The sequence below is a fragment of the Schistocerca cancellata genome, chromosome 10, assembly GCF_023864275.1.
Source record: "Schistocerca cancellata isolate TAMUIC-IGC-003103 chromosome 10, iqSchCanc2.1, whole genome shotgun sequence".
Lineage (NCBI taxonomy): Eukaryota > Metazoa > Arthropoda > Insecta > Orthoptera > Acrididae > Schistocerca > Schistocerca cancellata.
In genome coordinates, this window is record NC_064635.1 from 192,365,007 (window position 1) to 192,385,062 (window position 20,056).

Genomic DNA, 20,056 nt, shown 5'->3' on the forward strand with positions numbered 1-20,056 from the left:
GACCTTCATAGAGCTGTTTTACATCAATCTTTATCTTATATTCGCCAAATTTTCGAATCGATGGAAGAACTTCATCACAAACCCAATTCTGAAATTACTTGGCTTGCTTCATTTTTTATTCCATAATTAAAGAATAAAGACCGGGTTCGCTTATGAAAATGGCTAATTTTTCATTGCCGCTTAAGGTGACTAAATTGGTCACCTTTAAATTTTCATAGTTAATGCGATGTTTTTCTTGAACATAATTTCGAATTGCTCTTTGAGAATTGTTATATTATAAAATTTCAGCAACATCTTTTGCTTTAAACCATGGATTATTTTCTTCATCAATAATCATAAACACTTGCTTATTGTTGTAAGCAAGCTTGTTGCTCTTGAGATCGACAATCGACTCCATTTAATAGAAACAATTTTTCATAGGTTGGCAAAAAATAAACAGTAGTAGAATTATGTATATTGACGCATTTTTTTTTCAATAGCATCACTTCAGTGCTATTGAAATTTTCAGGTATTTTTCTAATTACTGTGACAACTTCTTTAGTTACCCAATCTGTAAATTGTTTTGCAGCTGGTAACTTTGAACTTACAACTAAATCATAAATATCATATTCTCTATTGAAAATTGTTCTTTTTTCATTATAAGTTAGACCCATCTGGCTGACGGGTCTGAAATTTTCTGATAAAAACAGTTTTTACATCAATATTATGGATGTCGCTGCGAACAACGTCCAAAAAATCACTGAAATTTCGTTGAATTTTGTATTTAAAAGGATGCTATGCGATAGCCATCCAAAGTTTGTATGGAATTACACGGCCAACGATACCTGCTCGGCCATCATCAACACAGCCTTCTATACCAAATGAACGGATTGAGTCATTATGTCAAATGAAAAAGTTCGATGACTTACTTTCTGTAAATGAGGCTCTATATATTTTTCATAAGAAATGGATTTCGATAGGTGATAACAAGCCACAATTGATAACCAACTGGTTAACAGTCTTACCCCAAAATATCCAAAAAATTGACGGAATATATCAAAGACCAAGTGGTGAAGTTTTGTTATTTGTCGACAATACCATATAAATGATGACTTTAGACACATTACAATTAATTCCAGGGTATGCAAAATCAGTATCTGTTACAGGATTACGTAAAAACTTTTTATTAACTGCTGTAGTCAATACTTATTAAGGAAGAACAATTTTATTCTTTAATGAACTTTTCTGCGCAGAATTAGACGAGTGTAGCTTTACATAAAAATCGCGAGAAGTTTCCAGGATTGCCAACTAAAATGATTCCTGCATTTCGGTTGTATTTTTCATGGATGAAACTTTGTATGAATATAATGAATTCACAAAAAAGTTGTTAGAGCTGGTGTAAATGATTTGTCTTCGTTTGGCATTGGATGTAGAGAACTGGTTCCCAATTGACATATAGTCAGCACGGATTCAGAAAATATCGTTCTTGTGAAACACAACTAGCTCTTTATACTCATGAAGTAATAAGTGCTATCGACAGGGGATGTCAAATTGATTCCATATTTTTAGATTTCCAGAAGGCTTTCGACACCGTTCCTCACAAGCGTCTTCTAACCAAACTGCATGCCTACGGAGTATCGCCTCAGTTGTGCGACTGGATTCGTGATTTCCTGTCAGAAAGGTCACAGTTCGTAGTAATAAACGGAAAGTCATCGAGTAAAACAGAAGTAATATCCGCCGTTCCCCAAGGAAGTGTTAGAGGCCCTCTATTGTTCCTGATCTACATTAACGACATAGGAGACAATCTGAGTAGCAGTCTTAGATTTTTTGCAGATGATGCTGTCATTTAACGTCTTGTAAAGTCATCAGATGACCAAAACGACTTGCAAAATGATTTAGATAAGATACCTGTATGGTGCAGGAAGTGGCAATTGACCCTGATTAAAGAAAAGTGAGAAATTATTCACATGAGTAATAAAAGAAATAAGCTAAATCTGAGGGCTGTAAATTCAACTAAATACTTCGGGAATACAATTACAAATAGCCTAAATTGGAACGATCACATAGATAATATTGTGGGTAAAGCAAACCAAAGACTGCGATTCATTGGCAAAACACTTAGTACGTGCAACAGGTCTAAACAAACTGCTTACACCACACTTGTCCGCCCTATTACGAGTATTTCTGTGCGGTGTGGTGTGGTGCGGTGCGGTGTGGGACCACATCAGGTGGGACTGACGGATGACATCGAAAAAGTACAAAGAAGGGCAGCTCGTTTTGTATTATGGCGAAATGGTGGAGATAGTCTCATAGACATGATACGTGAATTGGAGTGGCAATCATTAAAACAAAGGCGATTTTCGTTGCGACGGGATCTTCTCATGAAATTTCAATCGCCAGTTTTCTCCTCCGATTGCGTAAACATTCTGTTGGCACCCACCTACATAGGGAGAAATGATCATCACGATAAAATAAGCGAAATCAGTGCTCGCACAGAAAAATTCAAGTGCTCGTTTTTCCCGCGTGCCTTTCGAGAGTGGAACGGTACAGAGACAGCATGAAGGTGGTTCATTGAACCCTCTGCACTTTATTGTGAGTAATTTTTTTATAGATAAATGGAAGCGCAAACGCAAACGCAGTCTGACATTCGCACTAAACTGTGTAAATATTACAATACTGAGCAATCAATTGATAATTTTCGTGCACAGAAATACACGAAACATGGTTATAGGCCAATGTGTAGAGACTGTTCAAATAAATTTCATGCAAAAAAACTACAATGAAAATCGAATTCCTTGTGTATGTGGAAAAAACGTTGCTAAATATTACTGTAAAGAGCATTTACGGCGAATTCCGAGTGAAGAAAATTCGAAAGTATTGTTGTCGATCGAAGCACATAAAGCATCTGCTGAAGCAGCTGCAGCGATGCATTCATCTTTAAAAAAAAATGTATTGGCTGTCAAGAATTTAAAGATTTAAGTTGTTTCTATAGAAAACATTCACATAAAAATAAACATGATAGCAGATGTAAAAAGTGTTTGTTATAAAACACGAAGAATAAAAGGCAAAATAAGAATTAAATCTGAGAGCCTATTGTTTTTAATAAAGACGCAGTCTGCTGGACTCGTCGAATTTCACGATTTTAAGAAATTGAATCTGAGAGTCTATTGTTTTTTATTTCATTTAAAAGAGACGGCCAAATGGAGACGCAGTCTGCTGAAAGTCGTCAACTTCACGATCAGATGGAAAACGTTACAGTAGTTCAACTTCGCAATTACTGTAGGATAACTGATTTATGTGGGAATAGTAAATTAAATAAATCTGATCTAATTAGCTTTATTATTAAACATCGGCAGCCGATGTTTGTTGGAGCCGGTCTTTGGAAGCGATTACCTTTATCTAAAATTGGAAGCGATGATGAGATTATCGAGACTAAAGAAGATAAGTCACTGAAAAAGGTATTTCTATTTTCAACCGATGTCTTCAAAAAGCAGAAACCGAGGGACAGGAGAACAGTTCAAGATTATCAGCTTGAGACCGCATTTGCGAACAGGCTACAGAGCAATACATTTTTTAGAACAACGCCAACTCGATTGAGCCTAGTCACTTCTTGGCCGCATTGAAATCGAAAATTATGCGAATTGTCAAGCATAAACCTAAAAATACATCGCGGATTGAAAGTCAATTTTAAACTTTTTTGTGAGTACCGGATGCAGACAGACGGAAATGTTATGGAATTTCAGTTCCAGATTGAAAACTATAGGGTTACAAATGAAGAAGAGCTAGCTAAAAAACATAAGACTGGTAAACGAATTATCTTGTCAAGAATGGGTGATTTTCAAGGTCGCGGATCGGTATGGTCACTAAACAGAATTGTTGGACTTCAGTTAGGAATTAAGAGATATGTTCCATTGAGAGGATCATCCTACATCGAATTACCAGATAAAATAAAAAATGAAAAAGTATGCCTCAACGTAAAAAAAATGACGATAAGAAGTGTTTTCTGAGGGCTATAAAATCTGCGCTTTATTCTGTAGATAAAAATGCCGAAAGAGTATCGAAGTATAAAAATGTCGGCTTTGAACTAGATCAGAAGCTTGAAAACGTTCAGTTCCCTGTACTGGTTGATCACATTCCAAAAATCGAGAGTAGGATCGACGTATCCGTCAACGTATATTCGCTTGATGAAAAATATCAAGCGTACCCGCTGAAAATTACAAAATGTAAGAGAGAGAAACACGTAAAGCTATCTACTTTATTTCAAGGATGGGGACAATTCGCATTATTGTTGGATAAAAAATTTATCTCGGCTTGTCTCGAGTCAAATCAATAAACATGATGAAGCAAAATTTATTTGTGACATGTGTTGCTTCATTTCATCAGTAAAGAAAACTTGGATGAGAACACACCAAATTGTTTGACTAACAAGCCATTTAAAGTAGAAATGCCGAAAGAAGGACCATATGTTAATTTTAAAGATTATCAGCACATGCAGACAGTTCCTTTCCTTAGTTACGCCGATTCTGAAAGTTTACTGTCGAAGATGGATCATTGTCAGCCAGATCCGGAAAGCTCGTATACGATCAAACATCAAAAACACGAGCCGAGCGGATTTTGCTACTACATCAGATACGCGAATCGACACTGTAAAAATCCCGTTGTGTTCAGATGGTCGAGCTGTCAAAAAATTCATAGAATGCATGAAAAAAGAGGTCGAAGAGATTGGAAGAATTTATTCTGAAGTTGAAGAAATGATTCCGTTGACCGCTGAAGAACGAAGACGACGAATCTGATGTTTGTACACAGTGCGCATGCCATTACACGAGAAAACATAAAAAAGTCCATCATCATGATCCTTTAACTGGAAAATACATCGTTACTTTGTGCAATAGCTACAATCTTCAGCTAACACATACAAAGTTTGTACCGATTTATTTGCATAACTTATCCGGATACGATTCCCATCTATTTGTGAAAGAACTTGGCTATGACAAAAAGGAGACAGGAGACTGATTTAATATCATACAACGAGGACAGATACATCAGTTTTGGTAAAAGGACGGAAAGTCTGAAGATGAGATTTATTGACACATTTAAAGTTATGGCTCCGTCATTAGACAAACTATCATCGAATTTGACTAGACAACAGCTGAAAAACATCAGAAAATTCTTCCAAGAAGAACTGTTCGATTTGGTGATCAGGAAAAGCGTATATCCATACGATTACACGGATTCTTGGAAAAATTCGAAGAGACAGAATTACCATTAAAAGAAGAATTGTACAGAAAATTGAACGAATGTGTAATAAGTGATGAAGATTACAACCACGCAAATACGGTGTGGAATAAATTTGGCATGAAAAATCTTGGCGAATATCATAAAAAAATGGTTCAAATGGCTCTGAGCACTATGGGACTCAACTGCTGAGGTAATTAGTCCCCTAGAACTTAGAACTAGTTAAACCTAACTAACCTAAGGACATCACAAACATCCATGCCCGAGGCAGGATTCGAACCTGCGACCGTAGCGGTCTTGCGGTTCCAGACTGCAGCGCCTTTAACCGCACGGCCACTTCGGCCGGCTCGAATATCATAATCCGTATCTCAAAACAGAGGTGTTGCTGGTGGCTGATGTGTTTGAAAACTTTAGAACAGCATGTATAAAAGCCTATGATTTGGATCCATCGTAGTATTTCACTGCACCAGGTTGGTCTTGGGATGCGATGTTAAAAATGACGAAGCAACCGCTTGACTTGCTTCATGACTATGACGTGATTTTGATGGTCGAAAAGGGCATACAAGGAGGAATATCACAATGTTGCAAAAGGTACGTGAAGGCGAACATCAAGTATATGAAGGACTTTGATGCTAACAAAACGTCAAATTATCTGGCATATATAGATGCAATCGATCTGTATGGTTGGGCTATGAGTCAAAATTTGCCTTATGGCGGATTCGAATGGTATGATCCAGAAAGCTTCAATTCTGCCAAAATAAATGAGGTGTCAAACACTTCTGAAAAGGGATACATATTCGAAGTAGACCTTGAATATCCGAAGGAACTGCACGATTTAGATAAAGATTTGCCGTTTGCGCCTGAAAATAAAATTGTACCTGGAACTAAAGAAAGCAAGATGTTGACTACGCTGAATAACAAACAGAAATATGTGATTCACTATAGAAATCTCAAACAGTGTCTCTCTTTGGGAACGAAGCTCCCAACGATACACAGATATTTAAAATTTGAACAGTCTGATTGGTTGAAGAAATAGATTTGAACACGCAGATGGGAGCCAATGCTACAAACGACTTCGAGAAAGACTTTTACAAACTGATGAATAACTCAGTCTTTGGCAAGACGATGGAAAATATACGGAATCGGGTGGACATAAAATTGGTTTCAATTGGAGAGAAATGTGATAAACTCGTAGCTAAACCAAACTTTTAATGAAAATCTGGTTGCCATTCATATGAACAAGACAAAAATCACATTTAATAAGCCTATCTATGTTGGAATGAGCATACTCGATCTGTCTAAAGAACTTATGTACGATTTCCATTATAGAACAATGAAACCGAAATATGGAGAAAATACTGACATTGCATATACGGATACTAATTCATTCATTTACAATATAAAAACTGAAGATTTCTACGAAGACATGAAACCGATGCTTGATTGTTTTGATATGAGCGAATATTCATCGGACAACATCGACGACATTCCTCAAGGAAACAAGAAAGTTGTGGGAAAAATGAAGGATGAGCGCAACGGAAGAATTATGGAAGAGATCTGCGGCCTACGGGCAAAGACGTACGCTTATAAAGTTGGCGACAAGGTGGAGAATAAATCAAAAAGAGTTATGAAATGCATAGTCAAAAATAGGATCAGCTTGGAAGATTATAAAGACTGCTTGTTCAACGACAAAAAACAGTACAGAAAGATTAATATGATTCGAAGTGAAAGAAACGCAATCTACACACTTGAAATAAATAAGAAGGCACTGAGCCCGCATGACAACAAGAGACATGTCCTGGAAAATGGAGTAGTTACATTGCCGTACAGACATTACTCATTATTGTCATAGTCATCGCTCCAAATTTCAGTATAGTGTAATCAACATATTCATCATCGAATTCGTCTCCTGATACAAAATATAACCGTAATTCAGGTCTGTTGCATATCATTACTGCTAGCTCTTCAACAGTAAAAGTATTGTCCTCTTCTTCTTCAGGTCTCATTTCAACAGTGTTGTTGTTATTTGAGTCCATTTATAACATACAAAAAATATTCTATATTAAAAAATTTTATATGTAAAATGGAGACTCTCATCAAGAAGCTCAACAATGCAAGCGGTTCGAAAGAGATTAAAAAATTAACTGAGCTAGAAGTAGACGTTTTATGTAACATTACTGGATGTGAGTATCTAAACACTAGATACGGAGAAAAAAGAGCTTAATGATGATTTTAAAGTTATTTTGCCAGACAGATATGCTAAATTAATTACTAACAGGGATCTTCAATTTTTTTGAAGGTGGACAGATGAAGTTGAGATATAAAGGGATGAAAATGCATAAAAATAATAACAATTCATTTCATGATCTTGAATTCAGTATGTAAAACTTTTTCCTAATAAATTTTGTAATCTTTAAAATGGACGGCACCAAGCCACAATTAAGACAGTGCAGTGAATGCACGGATGAAAAATATATTGAAGAGTTTTATAAAGATAAATATCGAACAGGTGTACATCGTTATGTATGAAAAGAATGTGTTTCGAGACTTCGAAAAATAAAAAGTTACATGCGAATGTGGAAGAACTGTAAACAGGCCTTATTTGAAAGGACATTTACAAACAACTGCCCATGAAAATCTTATGGCTGCTGAAAAAGGAAGCTTTTATCTAGGGAAATGAGTCATTTACTCTCGTTCACCATTATTTTCTTACGTTTACCGCTTTACTTTCTTACGTTCACCTGAGAATTTTTGATAGAATTTGAGCTGAAAAAATGTGGATAGTAGGAGAATTCTATAGGTTTTGGGTATGTTTTGGCAAAATAGCGAGCGAACGGAGTCAGTGAGCTAGTGAGCCAAAAGTGAGCCAAAACCTACAGAATTCTCCTACTTAAGAGTATGAGTATTTCTCTCTCCACCCTCCATAGTATTTTTTGGACTGTAGGTTATGGCGGCAGTGTGTCGGTAGTGTAGCCCAGGATATAGCTTACTTTATAAAGGTGGCAGTTTGCTTGTGAGTTGGCGAAGCCAAAGACTTTGAATACGAAAATTTAGTTGTATTGACTGAAACCTTTAGCGTACTCCGAGGCCTAGGTTAGTATGAAAGATCAATGTGAGATGGCGAAGCGATATCGAAAGCTTCAGTTTATTCGATATTTCTCCATGCATCTTGCACCGATACCCACAATTATTCTTGTACACTGACGGCAAAAATTCCAGCACCAAGGAATAAGCATCTACATATACATCTACGTGATTACTTTGCTTTTCAGAATAAAGTGCCTGGCAGAGGGTTCAATGAGCCACCTTCAATCTGTCTCTCTACCGTTCCACTCTCGAACGGCACGCGTGAAAAACGAGCACATAAATTTTTCTGTGGGAGCCCTGATTTCTCTTATTTTATCGTGATGATCATTTCTCCCTATGTAGATGGATGCGAAAAGAATGTTTTCGCAATCGGAGGAGAAAACTGGTGATTGAAATTTCATGAGAAGATCCCGTCGCAACGAAAAACGCCTTTGTTTTAATTATTGCCACTCCAATTCACGTATCATGTCTGTTGCACTATCTCCCCTATTTCGCGATAATACAAAACGAGCTGCCCTTCTTTGAACTTTTTCAATATCATACGTCAGTTCTACCTGATAAGTATCCCACACTGCACAGCAATACTCCAGAATCGGGCGGACAAGCGTGGTGTGAGCAGTCTCTTTAGTGGACCTGTTGTACCTTCTAAATGTTCTGTCAGTGAATCGCAGTCTCTAGTTTGCTCTACCCGCAACATTCTGTATGTGACCGCTCCAGTTTAGGTTATTTCTAATTGTAATCTGTAAGTATTTAGTTGAATTTGCAGCCTTCAGATTTGTGTGTCTTAACGCGTAATCGAAATTTAGCGGTTTTATTTTAGTACTCATGTGAATAGCTTCACACTTTTCTTTATTCAGGGTCAATTGCCACTTTACGCACCACACAGATATCTTATCTAAATCATTTTGCAGTTGGTTTTGGTCATCTGATGACTTTACAAGATGGTGAATTACTACATCATCTGCAAATAACCTAATAGCGCTACTTAGTTTGTCTCCTATGTCGTTAATATAGATCAGGAGCAACAGAGGAGCCTATAACACTTCCTTGGGGACCGCCGAATATTACTTCTGTTTTATTTAGAGAAATGCAGAGAAATGAAATTTCGGGAATACATTTTTCTGGGTAACATACTTAAGTAAGTCATTATCCTTATGTGATGGCAGGTTAGTGTAAACACGAGATACGCCATTGCAAATGTGAAATTCTGGTACATTAATAACCTGTGTAGCCGCCAGAATGTTGAATGCAAGCATGCAAAGCTGCATGCATTGTACAGGTGCCGGAAGTCAGTTTATGGTATGGAGTTCCATGTTTGTTGCACTTGGTCGGTCAATACAGAGATTGTCAACGTTGGTAGATGACGCTGGAGTTGTCGTCCAATGATGTCTCATGTGTGCTCGATTGTATACATATCTGACGACCGAGCAGGGCAAGGCATCATGTTGACTTTGCATGTTGGATTACAACAGCGGCTTGTGGGCGAGCGTTATCCTATTGGAAAACACCACCTGAGATGCTGTTCCTGCATGGTAGCACAACACGTCGAATCACCAGACGTACAAATTTGTAGTCAGGGTGCGTCGGATAACCACAGGAGTGCTCCAATTGTCATACGAAATCGCACCCGGGGCCATAATTCTAGGTATAGGTTCGGTGTGTCTCGGCTGCAGGCAGATTGGTTGCATGCCCTCAACTGGCCTCTTTCTCACAAACACGCTGCTACTGGCACCGATGCAGAGTCAGCTTTCATCAGGTAACGTAACAGACTTCCACTCCGCCCTCCAGTGGACTTTCGTTTGATACTACTTTACTCAGTGGTTTGGGGTCAGTGGAATAGACGCTAAGGGGCGTATGGTCTGAAGCTGTCTTCGAAGTAAACGATTCGCAGCAGTCCGCTGTTTCACTGTGGTGCTAACTGCTGCTCGAGTTGCTGCTGCCTATGCAGTACGGTGCGCCAGAGTCGTAAGCCGAACACGTCGATCTTACTCCTCAGGAGTGACAAGTGGCCATCCGGAACCCAGTCTTCTTGCGAACGTACCTTCCCTTTACATCCGCTGTCAGCGGTCAAGGACAGTGGCTACATTACTGCCAAGTCTTATTGCAATAGCGGTAAAAAAACGTACAGCTTCTCGTAGCCTTGCCACACGAACTCGTTAAAACTGAGTGAGCTGTTTATAACGGCGTCTTCGTCGTCCTAAAGGCTCTTTGAACTAAAATCATAGCTCCACTTTTACGCGACTGGCGGGATATTTGAGGAGTAGATGTCATCTTTCAGATGCAGAAAAACGCCAAGCAACTTTCGTTTCTTTCGGACAACTCCTTCATGGTGTTGTTTTTTTTGCGTCACTGTACATCTGGTCCAGTGCTTATTCATGGAACATGGCTATCGACAGCATCTAATATACAGTTGATGTTGTGGTCTTCAGCCCAGAGACTGGTTTGATGCAGCTGTCCATGCTACTCTCCCAGTACTTACTGCAACCAACATCCATCTGAATCTGCTTAGTGTATTCATCTTTTGGTCTCCCTCTACGATAATTACCCTCCACGCTGCTCTCCAATACTAAATTGGTGATCCCTTGACGCCTCAGAACATGTCCTACCAACCGATCCCGTCTTCAAGTTGTGCCATAAATTTCTCTTCTCCCCAATTCTATTCACTACCTCCTCATTAGTTACGTCATCTACCCTTCTAATCTTCAGCATTCTTCTGTAGCACCACATTTCGAAAGCTTCTATTCTCTTCTTGTCTAAACTATTTATCGTCCACGTTTCACTTCCATACATGGCTACACTCCATACAAATACTTTCAGAAACGACTACGTGACACTTAAATCTATACTCGATGTTAACAAATTTCTCTTCTTCAGAAACGCTTTCCTTGCCATTGCCAGTCTACATTTTATATCCTCTCTACTTCGAGCATCATCAGTTATTTTGCTCCCCAAATAGCAAAACTCCTTTACTACTTTAAGTGTCTCATTTCCTAATCTAATTCCCTCAGCATCACCCGACTTAATTCGACTACATTCCATTATCCTCGTTTTGCTTTTGTTGATGTTCATCTTATATCCTCCTTTCAAGACACTGTCCATTCCATTCAACTGCTCTTCCAAGTCCTTTGCTGTCTCTGACAGAATTACAATGTCATCGGCGAACCTTAAAGTTTTTATTTCTTCTCCATGGATTTTAATTCCTACTCCGAATTTTTCTTTTGGTTGCTTTACTGCTTGCTCAATATACAGATTGGATAACATCGGGGATAGGTTACAACCATGTCTCACTTCCTTCCCAACCATTGCTTCCCTTTCATGCCCCATGCCATCTGGTTTCTGTACAAATATACAGCGCGAAGAAAAATTCGCTGAATCGGTCCTCGCAGTTCGATCCCTCACATACCGGTAATACAAAAATGTCCCTCGCAAAATTTCGCCCTGTGCATATTTCTCGAAGTAAATGGGCGTTAAAGATTGGCAATCTGCCAACAATGTAATCACATGTACGGTAACTACCTCTGTCAGCAGACAGAGCAGTGCTGTGCAGTGGCTGTAATGGATGGCGTTAGGAGGCAGGAGGTCGACGGTTCGATTCTGTGCCGAGGCTTATTTGCTTTTATTTGCTAAAAGTAGTCTGCGTGGTACAGGATCTGGCATCTTAATCATCACACAGAGAGTACAGTGTATCTTCTACGAAATATTGGCAGCTACGTACTATCAACACGGAAAGGAAGTACAATCGTTTTCATTGTTTAGCTTTTAAGGCAGCATTTTGCACGCCGTGGACTCGAATTGTTTCACGCCACTGCATCCACTAGATTCCAAACCTGTTTTCTGTGTATCCTCCCCCAATGGTCCCATCGATCGCGTTACCAGCCCTACCTGTCACCTAAAACCCCAACGCAATGTAATTGACCTGAAGTTGCAAGAAAATAATAGTTGCTATTAATCATTGGGACCATTTGGGAGAGCATACACAAAAAAAGTTTGGAATCTAGTGGATTCAGTTGTGTGGAACAGTTCGCGTCACGACGTGTTAAAGGTTTCTTTAAATGCTGATTAATGGAAAGATTCTATTTCCATTTCTGTGTTCGTTGTACGTAACAGCAAATGTTTTGTGGAAGACGTACTGTAGTCACTGTATGACGACTAAGACGTCAGATGCCGTTCCACGCAGACTAGTTGTATCAAATAAAAATAAATAAGCTTCGACTCAGATTCAAACCCTCGACCTCCGGCATGCTAACCCAAAACGCATCCCACTTCATCAGATGCACAGCACCCCTTCTGTCTCCTAACAGATATAGTAACCGTACACGCAATTACAGTGTTGCCAGATTGCCAACCTTTAACGTCCATTTACTGCCCAAAATATGGGCAGCACAAAGTTTTTTGAGATACATTTTTGTATTGCTAGTATATGAGAAACCGCGCTGCAAAGTCTGAGTGCGCGAATTTTTTTTCATCCTATATATTCGACTGGATTATCTGGAGGGAGGGGGGGGGGGAGCTGTGGTAGTGAATTCACCTACTGTTGGAAGTTGTGTTGGCCACATCCGAGTGGCCTCAGTTATGGAGCCTAAAGCAACGTCTGGGATCCCTGATGCCGCTGCGCTTTCCGATACAAAGTCGCCACTTAGCTGATGGTGACTGGCGAACATTGGCGGAGTCGCCAATCTCTGGGCAGGTGGGTAATGGCCAACGCCTGTCCCATTATGACTCAGAAACGGGTTTGCGGTATTGGTCACTGCAAAAAGTAAGTTATTTTAAATTGCGGGGAATCTCAGCCAAAGTTCCACATTTTGAAAGAGATAATCCGCAGCGGTTGTAGAGTGCTTTTTATTAAAAGTAAATACCGGGCTCGCGCCGCTACAATGCACATCCTCAGGTGATAAAGATTATTTTTAACTAGTCATCGCCGAAAGGCAACTCCCCATTACTCGCCGGCCGTGGTGGCCATGCGGTTCTAGGCGCTGTAGTCCGGAACCGCGCGACTGCTACGGTCGCAGGTTCGAATCCTGCCTCGGGCATGGATGTGTGTGATTTCCTTAGGTTAGTTAGGTTTAAGTAGTTCTAAGTTCTAGGGGACTGATGACCTCAGATGTTAAGTCCCATAGTGCTCAGAGCCATTTGAACCATTTTTGAACCCCATTACTACGCCAAGCTGTACTCAAATACCGCACTAGAAACGACAGCGCTCATTTAAAACTAAGCCAGAAACGATACCAGAACGGCACCACCACAAGCAGGAAGGTGGTTAAGCATCAGCAGCAGCAGCAGCAGCAAGACAGTACTGAACGCTAGGCAATGCATCGTCACGTTGCTTATATGCAACAGCAACGCCTTCTAAGGGAAACTTTCTGATAACCCCTTGTATTGTATCCTGTATAAGATCTAACACAGTAGTATCGCCGTTCGAAGTTTTATTTGGTGACTCTGGCTTGGAACCTGAGCGAACCCTGTTCATCAGAGCACCAATACTTACTTACTTCTTGGCGCTACATCCCGTGTAGGGTCTTGGCCTCCTGGACAATCTCGGCCCACTCTTTTTTTTCTAGCTGCCTTGGCTCTCCATCTTCTAACTCCCATTCTTCTCAAGTCCTCCTCCACGTTGGCTAGCCATCTGGTCCTCGGTCTGCCCCTTATACGACGTCCACATGGTTTTCCTTTGAAAACTTTCTTGATTTTTCTGCTCTCCACCATTCTTTCTACGTCTCCCAATCAATGTAGTCTATTATTTTTTATTTCTGTCACGATATCTCGTTTGTTGTACAAGTCTCTGATCTCCTTATTATCTCTGATTCGCCAAAAAACCGAAGATTTTCCTAAGTATCTTCCTTTCCCATCTCTGTAACAACTCCTCATCATTTTGCGTCATTGTCCAAGTCCCCGAACCTCACATCACCACAGATCTAATTACTGTACGATACAGTCAGCTTCAGATTCCTAGTAAGGCTTCTTGCTTTAAACACTTTAATCAGTTCAAAGTAGCTCCTGTTACCAGCTGCATTCCTTGCACGTGTTTCTTCTCTCATATCATTATTCTCAGTTACCAGTGACCCAAGATATTTAAAGCTCTCACAGCATTCAAATTCTTTCCCGTTCAAAGTCATGCTTCTTTCTCCTTCGCTATATCTTTTCCTAGATGATAACATATACTTGGTCTTTGATCGATTAGTTGCCAGCCCCATCTCTGCTCCATATCTTTCTAATTTTTCAAGTTTTTCTTCCAGGTCCTGTTTCCTCCTGGATAACAAATCAATATCATCTGCATATGCAAGATCCTGAGTCATTCTATTAAACGGTGTCCCCCCTGGGTTGCCACTTTGTGTCTTTCGCATTACCCTTTCCAAGGCGACATTAAACAGAATAGTGGACAGCACGTCACCCTAACGCAATCCTAAAGTAACTTCAAATGCCTTTGATAAAGTGCTCCCAAACTTTACTTCACATAATGTTCTTTTCAAAGTCATTTTGACCAGTCTTATTGGTTTGCTGGGTACTCCTGCGTCTTACATTGCCTACCAGAGCTGATCCCTTTGGATACGATCATACGCTTGTTTGAAATCAGTGAGCAGCTGGTGGACATCGATGTTATAACATTTTTCAAGGGTCTGTCTGTGCTAAAACTCTGATCCGTAGTGGATCTATCACTTCTGAAACCACACTTGTAGACACCTCGATACTCATCTACATACGTACTGTGTCGCCCCGCCATAATTTTTCCTAATACTTTATATACTATACAGAGCAGTGCAGTTCCTCTATAATTCACACAGCTGTTTCTTATGTATAGGGCATAGTATAGCTGTGTTCCACTGTTCTGGTATATTTTATTTTCGCCATATTTCCATCAGAATCTCATGCAAACCCTTTTAAGTTTTTCTCCACCATATTTTATGATTTCTGCTGTAATATTTTCTTTTCCAAGAACTTTATGATTTTTGAGAGTCTTGATACTAGCTTTCACTTCTTCCAGTGTAGGTTCCTTGACAGTTGCCAGGTACTCTTCCTCTCTGTTTATTTCTAGCTCCACCTCTTCTACCGTAGCAGCATTTAGCTCACCTTGGTTTTCCAATTCTGTATTCAATAGCTCACTAAAATACTCCACCCATCTGCCTAACATTTGATCTTTTCCTCCAACCATATTTCTTTCTACACTCCTGGAAATGGAAAAAAGAACACATTGACACCGGTGTGTCAGACCCACCATACTTGCTCCGGACACTGCGAGAGGGCTGTACAAGCAATGATCACACGCACGACACAGCGGACACACCAGGAACCGCGGTGTTGGCCGTCGAATGGCGCTAGCTGCGCAGCATTTGTGCACCGCCGCCGTCAGTGTCAGCCAGTTTGCCGTGGCATACGGAGCTCCATCGCAGTCTTTAACACTGGTAGCATGCCGCGACAGCGTGGACGTGAACCGTATGTGCAGTTGACGGACTTTGAGCGAAGGCGTATAGTGGGCATGCGGGAGGCCGGGTGGACGTACCGCCGAATTGCTCAACACGTGGGGCGTGAGGTCTCCACAGTACATCGATGTTGTCGCCAGCGGTCGGCGGAAGGTGCACGTGCCCGTCGACCTGGGACCGGACCGCAGCGACGCACGGATGCACGCCAAGACCGTAGGATCCTACGCAGTGCCGTAGGGGACCGCACCGCCACTTCCCAGCAAATTAGGGACACTGTTGCTTCTGGGGTATCGGCGAGGACCATTCGCAACCGTCTCCATGAAGCTGGGCTACGGTCCCGCACACCGTTAGGCCGTCTTCCTCTCACGCCCCAACATCGTGCAGCCCGCCTCCAGTGGCGTCGCGACAGGCGTGAATGGAGGGACGAATGGAGACGTGTCGTCTTCAGCGATGAGAGTCGCTTCTGCCTTGGTGCCAATGATGGTCATATGCGTGTTTGGCGCCGTGCAAGTGAGCGCCACAATCAGGACTGCATACGACCGAGGCACACAGGGCCAACACCCGGCATCATGGTGTGGGGAGCGATCTCCTACACTGGCCGTACACCACTGGTGATCGTCGAGGGGACACTGAATAGTGCACGGTACATCCAAACCGTCATCGAACCCATCGTTCTACCATTCCTAGACCGGCAAGGGAACTTGCTGTTCCAACAGGACAATGCACGTCCGCATGTATCCCGTGCCACCCAACGTGCTCTAGAAGGTGTAAGTCAACTACCCTGGCTAGCAAGATCTCCGGATCTGTCCCCCATTGAGCATGTTTGGGACTGGATGAAGCGTCGTCTCACGCGGTCTGCACGTCCAGCACGAACGCTGGTCCAACTGAGGCGCCAGGTGGAAATGGCATGGCAAGCCGTTCCACAGGACTACATCCAGCATCTCTACGATCGTCTCCATGGGAGAATAGCAGCCTGCATTGCTGCGAAAGGTGGATATACACTGTACTAGTGCCGACATTGTGCATGCTCTGTTGCCTGTGTCTATGTGCCTGTGGTTCTGTCAGTGTGATCATGTGATGTATCTGACCCCAGGAATGTGTCAATAAAGTTTCCCCTTCCTGGGACAATGAATTCACGGTGTTCTTATTTCAATTTCCAGGAGTGTATATTTTTACAGAAAAAGGCCCTGGAGTGGAATCCTTTCCTTATGTCTTTCACCCGCATACAGAAATTCCTTGTTGGCAGAGCAGTCTTTCTTCCCTCTAATTAATCAATCCACCGTTTTTCAAATTCTCTCTTTTTCCTCTTACATTTATTACCTGCTTCCTTTCTCTTCTCCTGGTATTCTTCTACAGTAATTCTTGTTCTCCTCTGCAGCATTCTTTTTCTTGCCTCATTCCTTTCTTCTGTCTTCCTCCTGCAATCTTCATCAAACAAGACCTGGGTTCTCAATTTCTTCTTTCTACCCAATATTGTAATTTATTAAATGGAACTGGGGACCTAGAAACGACGGAGAGGCTTAGTCCCCGCCGTAGCCCTCAGTGGTTCACAACCCCGCAACAGGCTACAGCAGTCCACCCACCCCACTGCTGGTTCGTCCCCCAGTGCCACGAGTGTAACCCTGTGGTAGAGTAATTATGGTGTATCCGTACGTGGAGACAGTGTTTGCGTAGCAATCGCCGACATAGTGTAACTGAGGCAGAATAAGGGGAATCAGCACACATTCGCCGAGGCAGATGGAAAACCACCTTAAAAACCATCCACAGACTGGACGGCTCACCGGAACCTCGACACTAATCCGCCGGCTCTACCCAATATAGTTTCAGATGTCTCCCGTATTATATCTCTGTTTCCCATCTTTCTTCAGTACCCTCTCTTGCCCGACTTCGACTTCATTAAGTCTATTTGTCAAAATAGTTTTATACTGTTGTGCTGTATTTTCATCATATTAGAACAAATAAGCCCTCGGTCACAAATATTAAGCCAAAATTGACCAGGTTTCACGCTACTATGAGCGTCGTCTTCAGAATTAAAGTAACTGTTCTAAAACATATTAGGTATATAATACAGTAATAAAATTAAAGTTTGTGCTGACTGGACAGAGATGCAGTACTTACAAGTCACATTTAAAAAAAAATCTAAGCCGGAAAGGTGAACAAGGGTTGGAACAGGAGTGCTTGTTCACTCAAGTACGAGCAGCCCTTAGCGGCTCGCCGTCTTATTTACAACCATTCATGACGTCGCGTTTCCGGCTTAGATTTTTTTTTAATGTGACTTGTAAGTACTGCATCTCTTTCCAGTCAGTACAAACTTTAATTTTATTACTGTATTATATACCTAATATGTTTTAGAACAGTTAGTTTGATTCTGAGTCCGCAGCTCGTGGTCGTGCGGTAGCGTTCTCGCTTCCCGCGCGCGGGTTCCCGGGTTCGATTCCCGGCGGGGTCAGGGATTTTCTCTGCCTCGTGATGACTGGGTGTTGTGTGATGTCCTTAGGTTAGTTAGGTTTAAGTAGTTCTAAGTTCTAGGGGACTGATGACCATAGATGTTAAGTCCCATAGTGCTCAGAGCCATTTGATTTAATTCTGAAGACGACGCTCATAGTAGCGTCGAAACCTGTTCAATTTTGACTTAATATTTGTGACCGAGGGCTTATTTGTTCTAATATAATTCTGACGCGGTCACTGAACCTTAGCAGCTATGTTCAAAGTTTTATGTATTTTCATCATTTCTTAACTTATCATCATTTCTTAGCTTAGCATCATCAAACTTTGGCATAACAGTTTTCTTGGTCTGTCTGTATCTGGCTATCCTCTATCTGCATTTGATTCTTACCAAATAGTGATCATTATCTCCACCTGCGCCACGACAACTATCCACTTCTAGTACACCTGATGCATGTCGTCCACCTGTGAGTACGCGATCACCATACTGAGTGTATGTGGTGGTGCTGGTGTCGCAGTGCTGTACGACCAGCTGGCGGTGACCGACTACTCGCCGGGCGGCCGCTACCTCAGCATCACGGCCTGCCACGAGGGACAGCACTGGACGTACGTGTACGGCCGCCAGCCCGCCCCCGCCGCCCCCGAGGAAATTCGGGCGCTGCACGCGCGCCTCGCCGCCGCCGGGGTGTCCGTCTCCGCCTCTGGCACCAACACCACCACCACCACCACACCCACCGCCCCCACAGCCTCCACCACCTCCGTCGTAGACGACTCCGAGAACGACGCCTCCGGTTCCGGCAGGGGAGGGCAGGCGGCAGCGGCGGCCACGGAGACGCCGACGTCGACAGCACACGACCGGACGCCGCCTCCCTGGTGGCCCGGCCTCACGACGCCCACGCCGGCGCCGCTGCCCGTGTTCAACATCACCGAGTGCGGGTGGTAGATGTCCTGAAGACGTCGCTGTGGGCGAAACGTTCGTTGTGTGCCCAATGTCCTCGAGAACTGTTGTACTTAACCAAAATGGGTCTGAGTTGGAAGGCGGCCCAACTTTGAGCCGGTTTTAGCATCTCCATTCACAAAAGACTGGCAACCGATGAAATTTATTATGTTTTCCACCTTACACTGAGTAACACCGGATGGTAATAACTTCTTTCTTTAAGACTGAACAAGATCGTGCTTCAGTTACGACACAGTTTAATTTTTTTGTCCTGCCCAGAGCGCTATGCAATGGCCGGCAACACCCCCTCCCTCCACATCCTCTTAGACGCCACGTATAAGCAGATTCCCTACACAATTCGCTAACACTGTCTATCAATACACGTGGCTCCTTCTAACATGATGCACACTGTAGTGACTCCTATCTTGTCCACTCCACTCCCAATCACAGTAATATCACTCAACCAAGCAATGCCTTTTCGTCTAGAGCAAATGAACTAACAGTACAGCCTTAGTGTCCCATTCTCAGCATATACGACAAGAAATTGCAAATGTGTACAAACATTGGAGAATTAACGAGTGTAGGGACACAGTGTCATTGAGTTCAACTGGCAGACACGCTGAAGAGGCCAATTTGTTAGCAACTTCGTGTGAACAGACGGGTTTACTAAATCAAAGAGTTATCAACTACCAGGTTACCTCACGTTAGGTGGCTATGCCGATGCGCCATGCTCGTAGACTGCTGCAGTGATGCCAGGTAGCCATATAGCACGCATTCTTAGCATGCGTGACCCACTTGACCATCCCTACCCGTGTAACTTGGTTGCCAGGCTGCCCGTGCATCAGCTGTTTCCCCACTCCTGCCCATTGTTGCCTATTATCGCAGAAGGTAAGTGAAAGAGAGTCCTTTTCGGTGTCACCTGTTTTCTCTCTATGTCCCATACCACTCATACACTGGC

General features: G+C 42.2%; 1 protein-coding gene across 1 annotated transcript in view; it reads left to right on the forward strand.

The window, feature by feature from the left end:
• The window catches only part of LOC126106500 (uncharacterized), a 145,978-nt gene extending 126,632 nt beyond the window's left edge, over positions 1-19,346 (forward strand). Inside the window, exon 3 of the mRNA XM_049912819.1 lies at positions 18,680-19,346. Within this exon, the coding sequence (XP_049768776.1) occupies positions 18,680-19,104 (425 nt within the window). The 3' untranslated portion in view covers positions 19,105-19,346. The remainder of the gene's footprint in view (positions 1-18,679) is intronic.
• Positions 19,347-20,056: the final 710 nt, after the last annotated feature.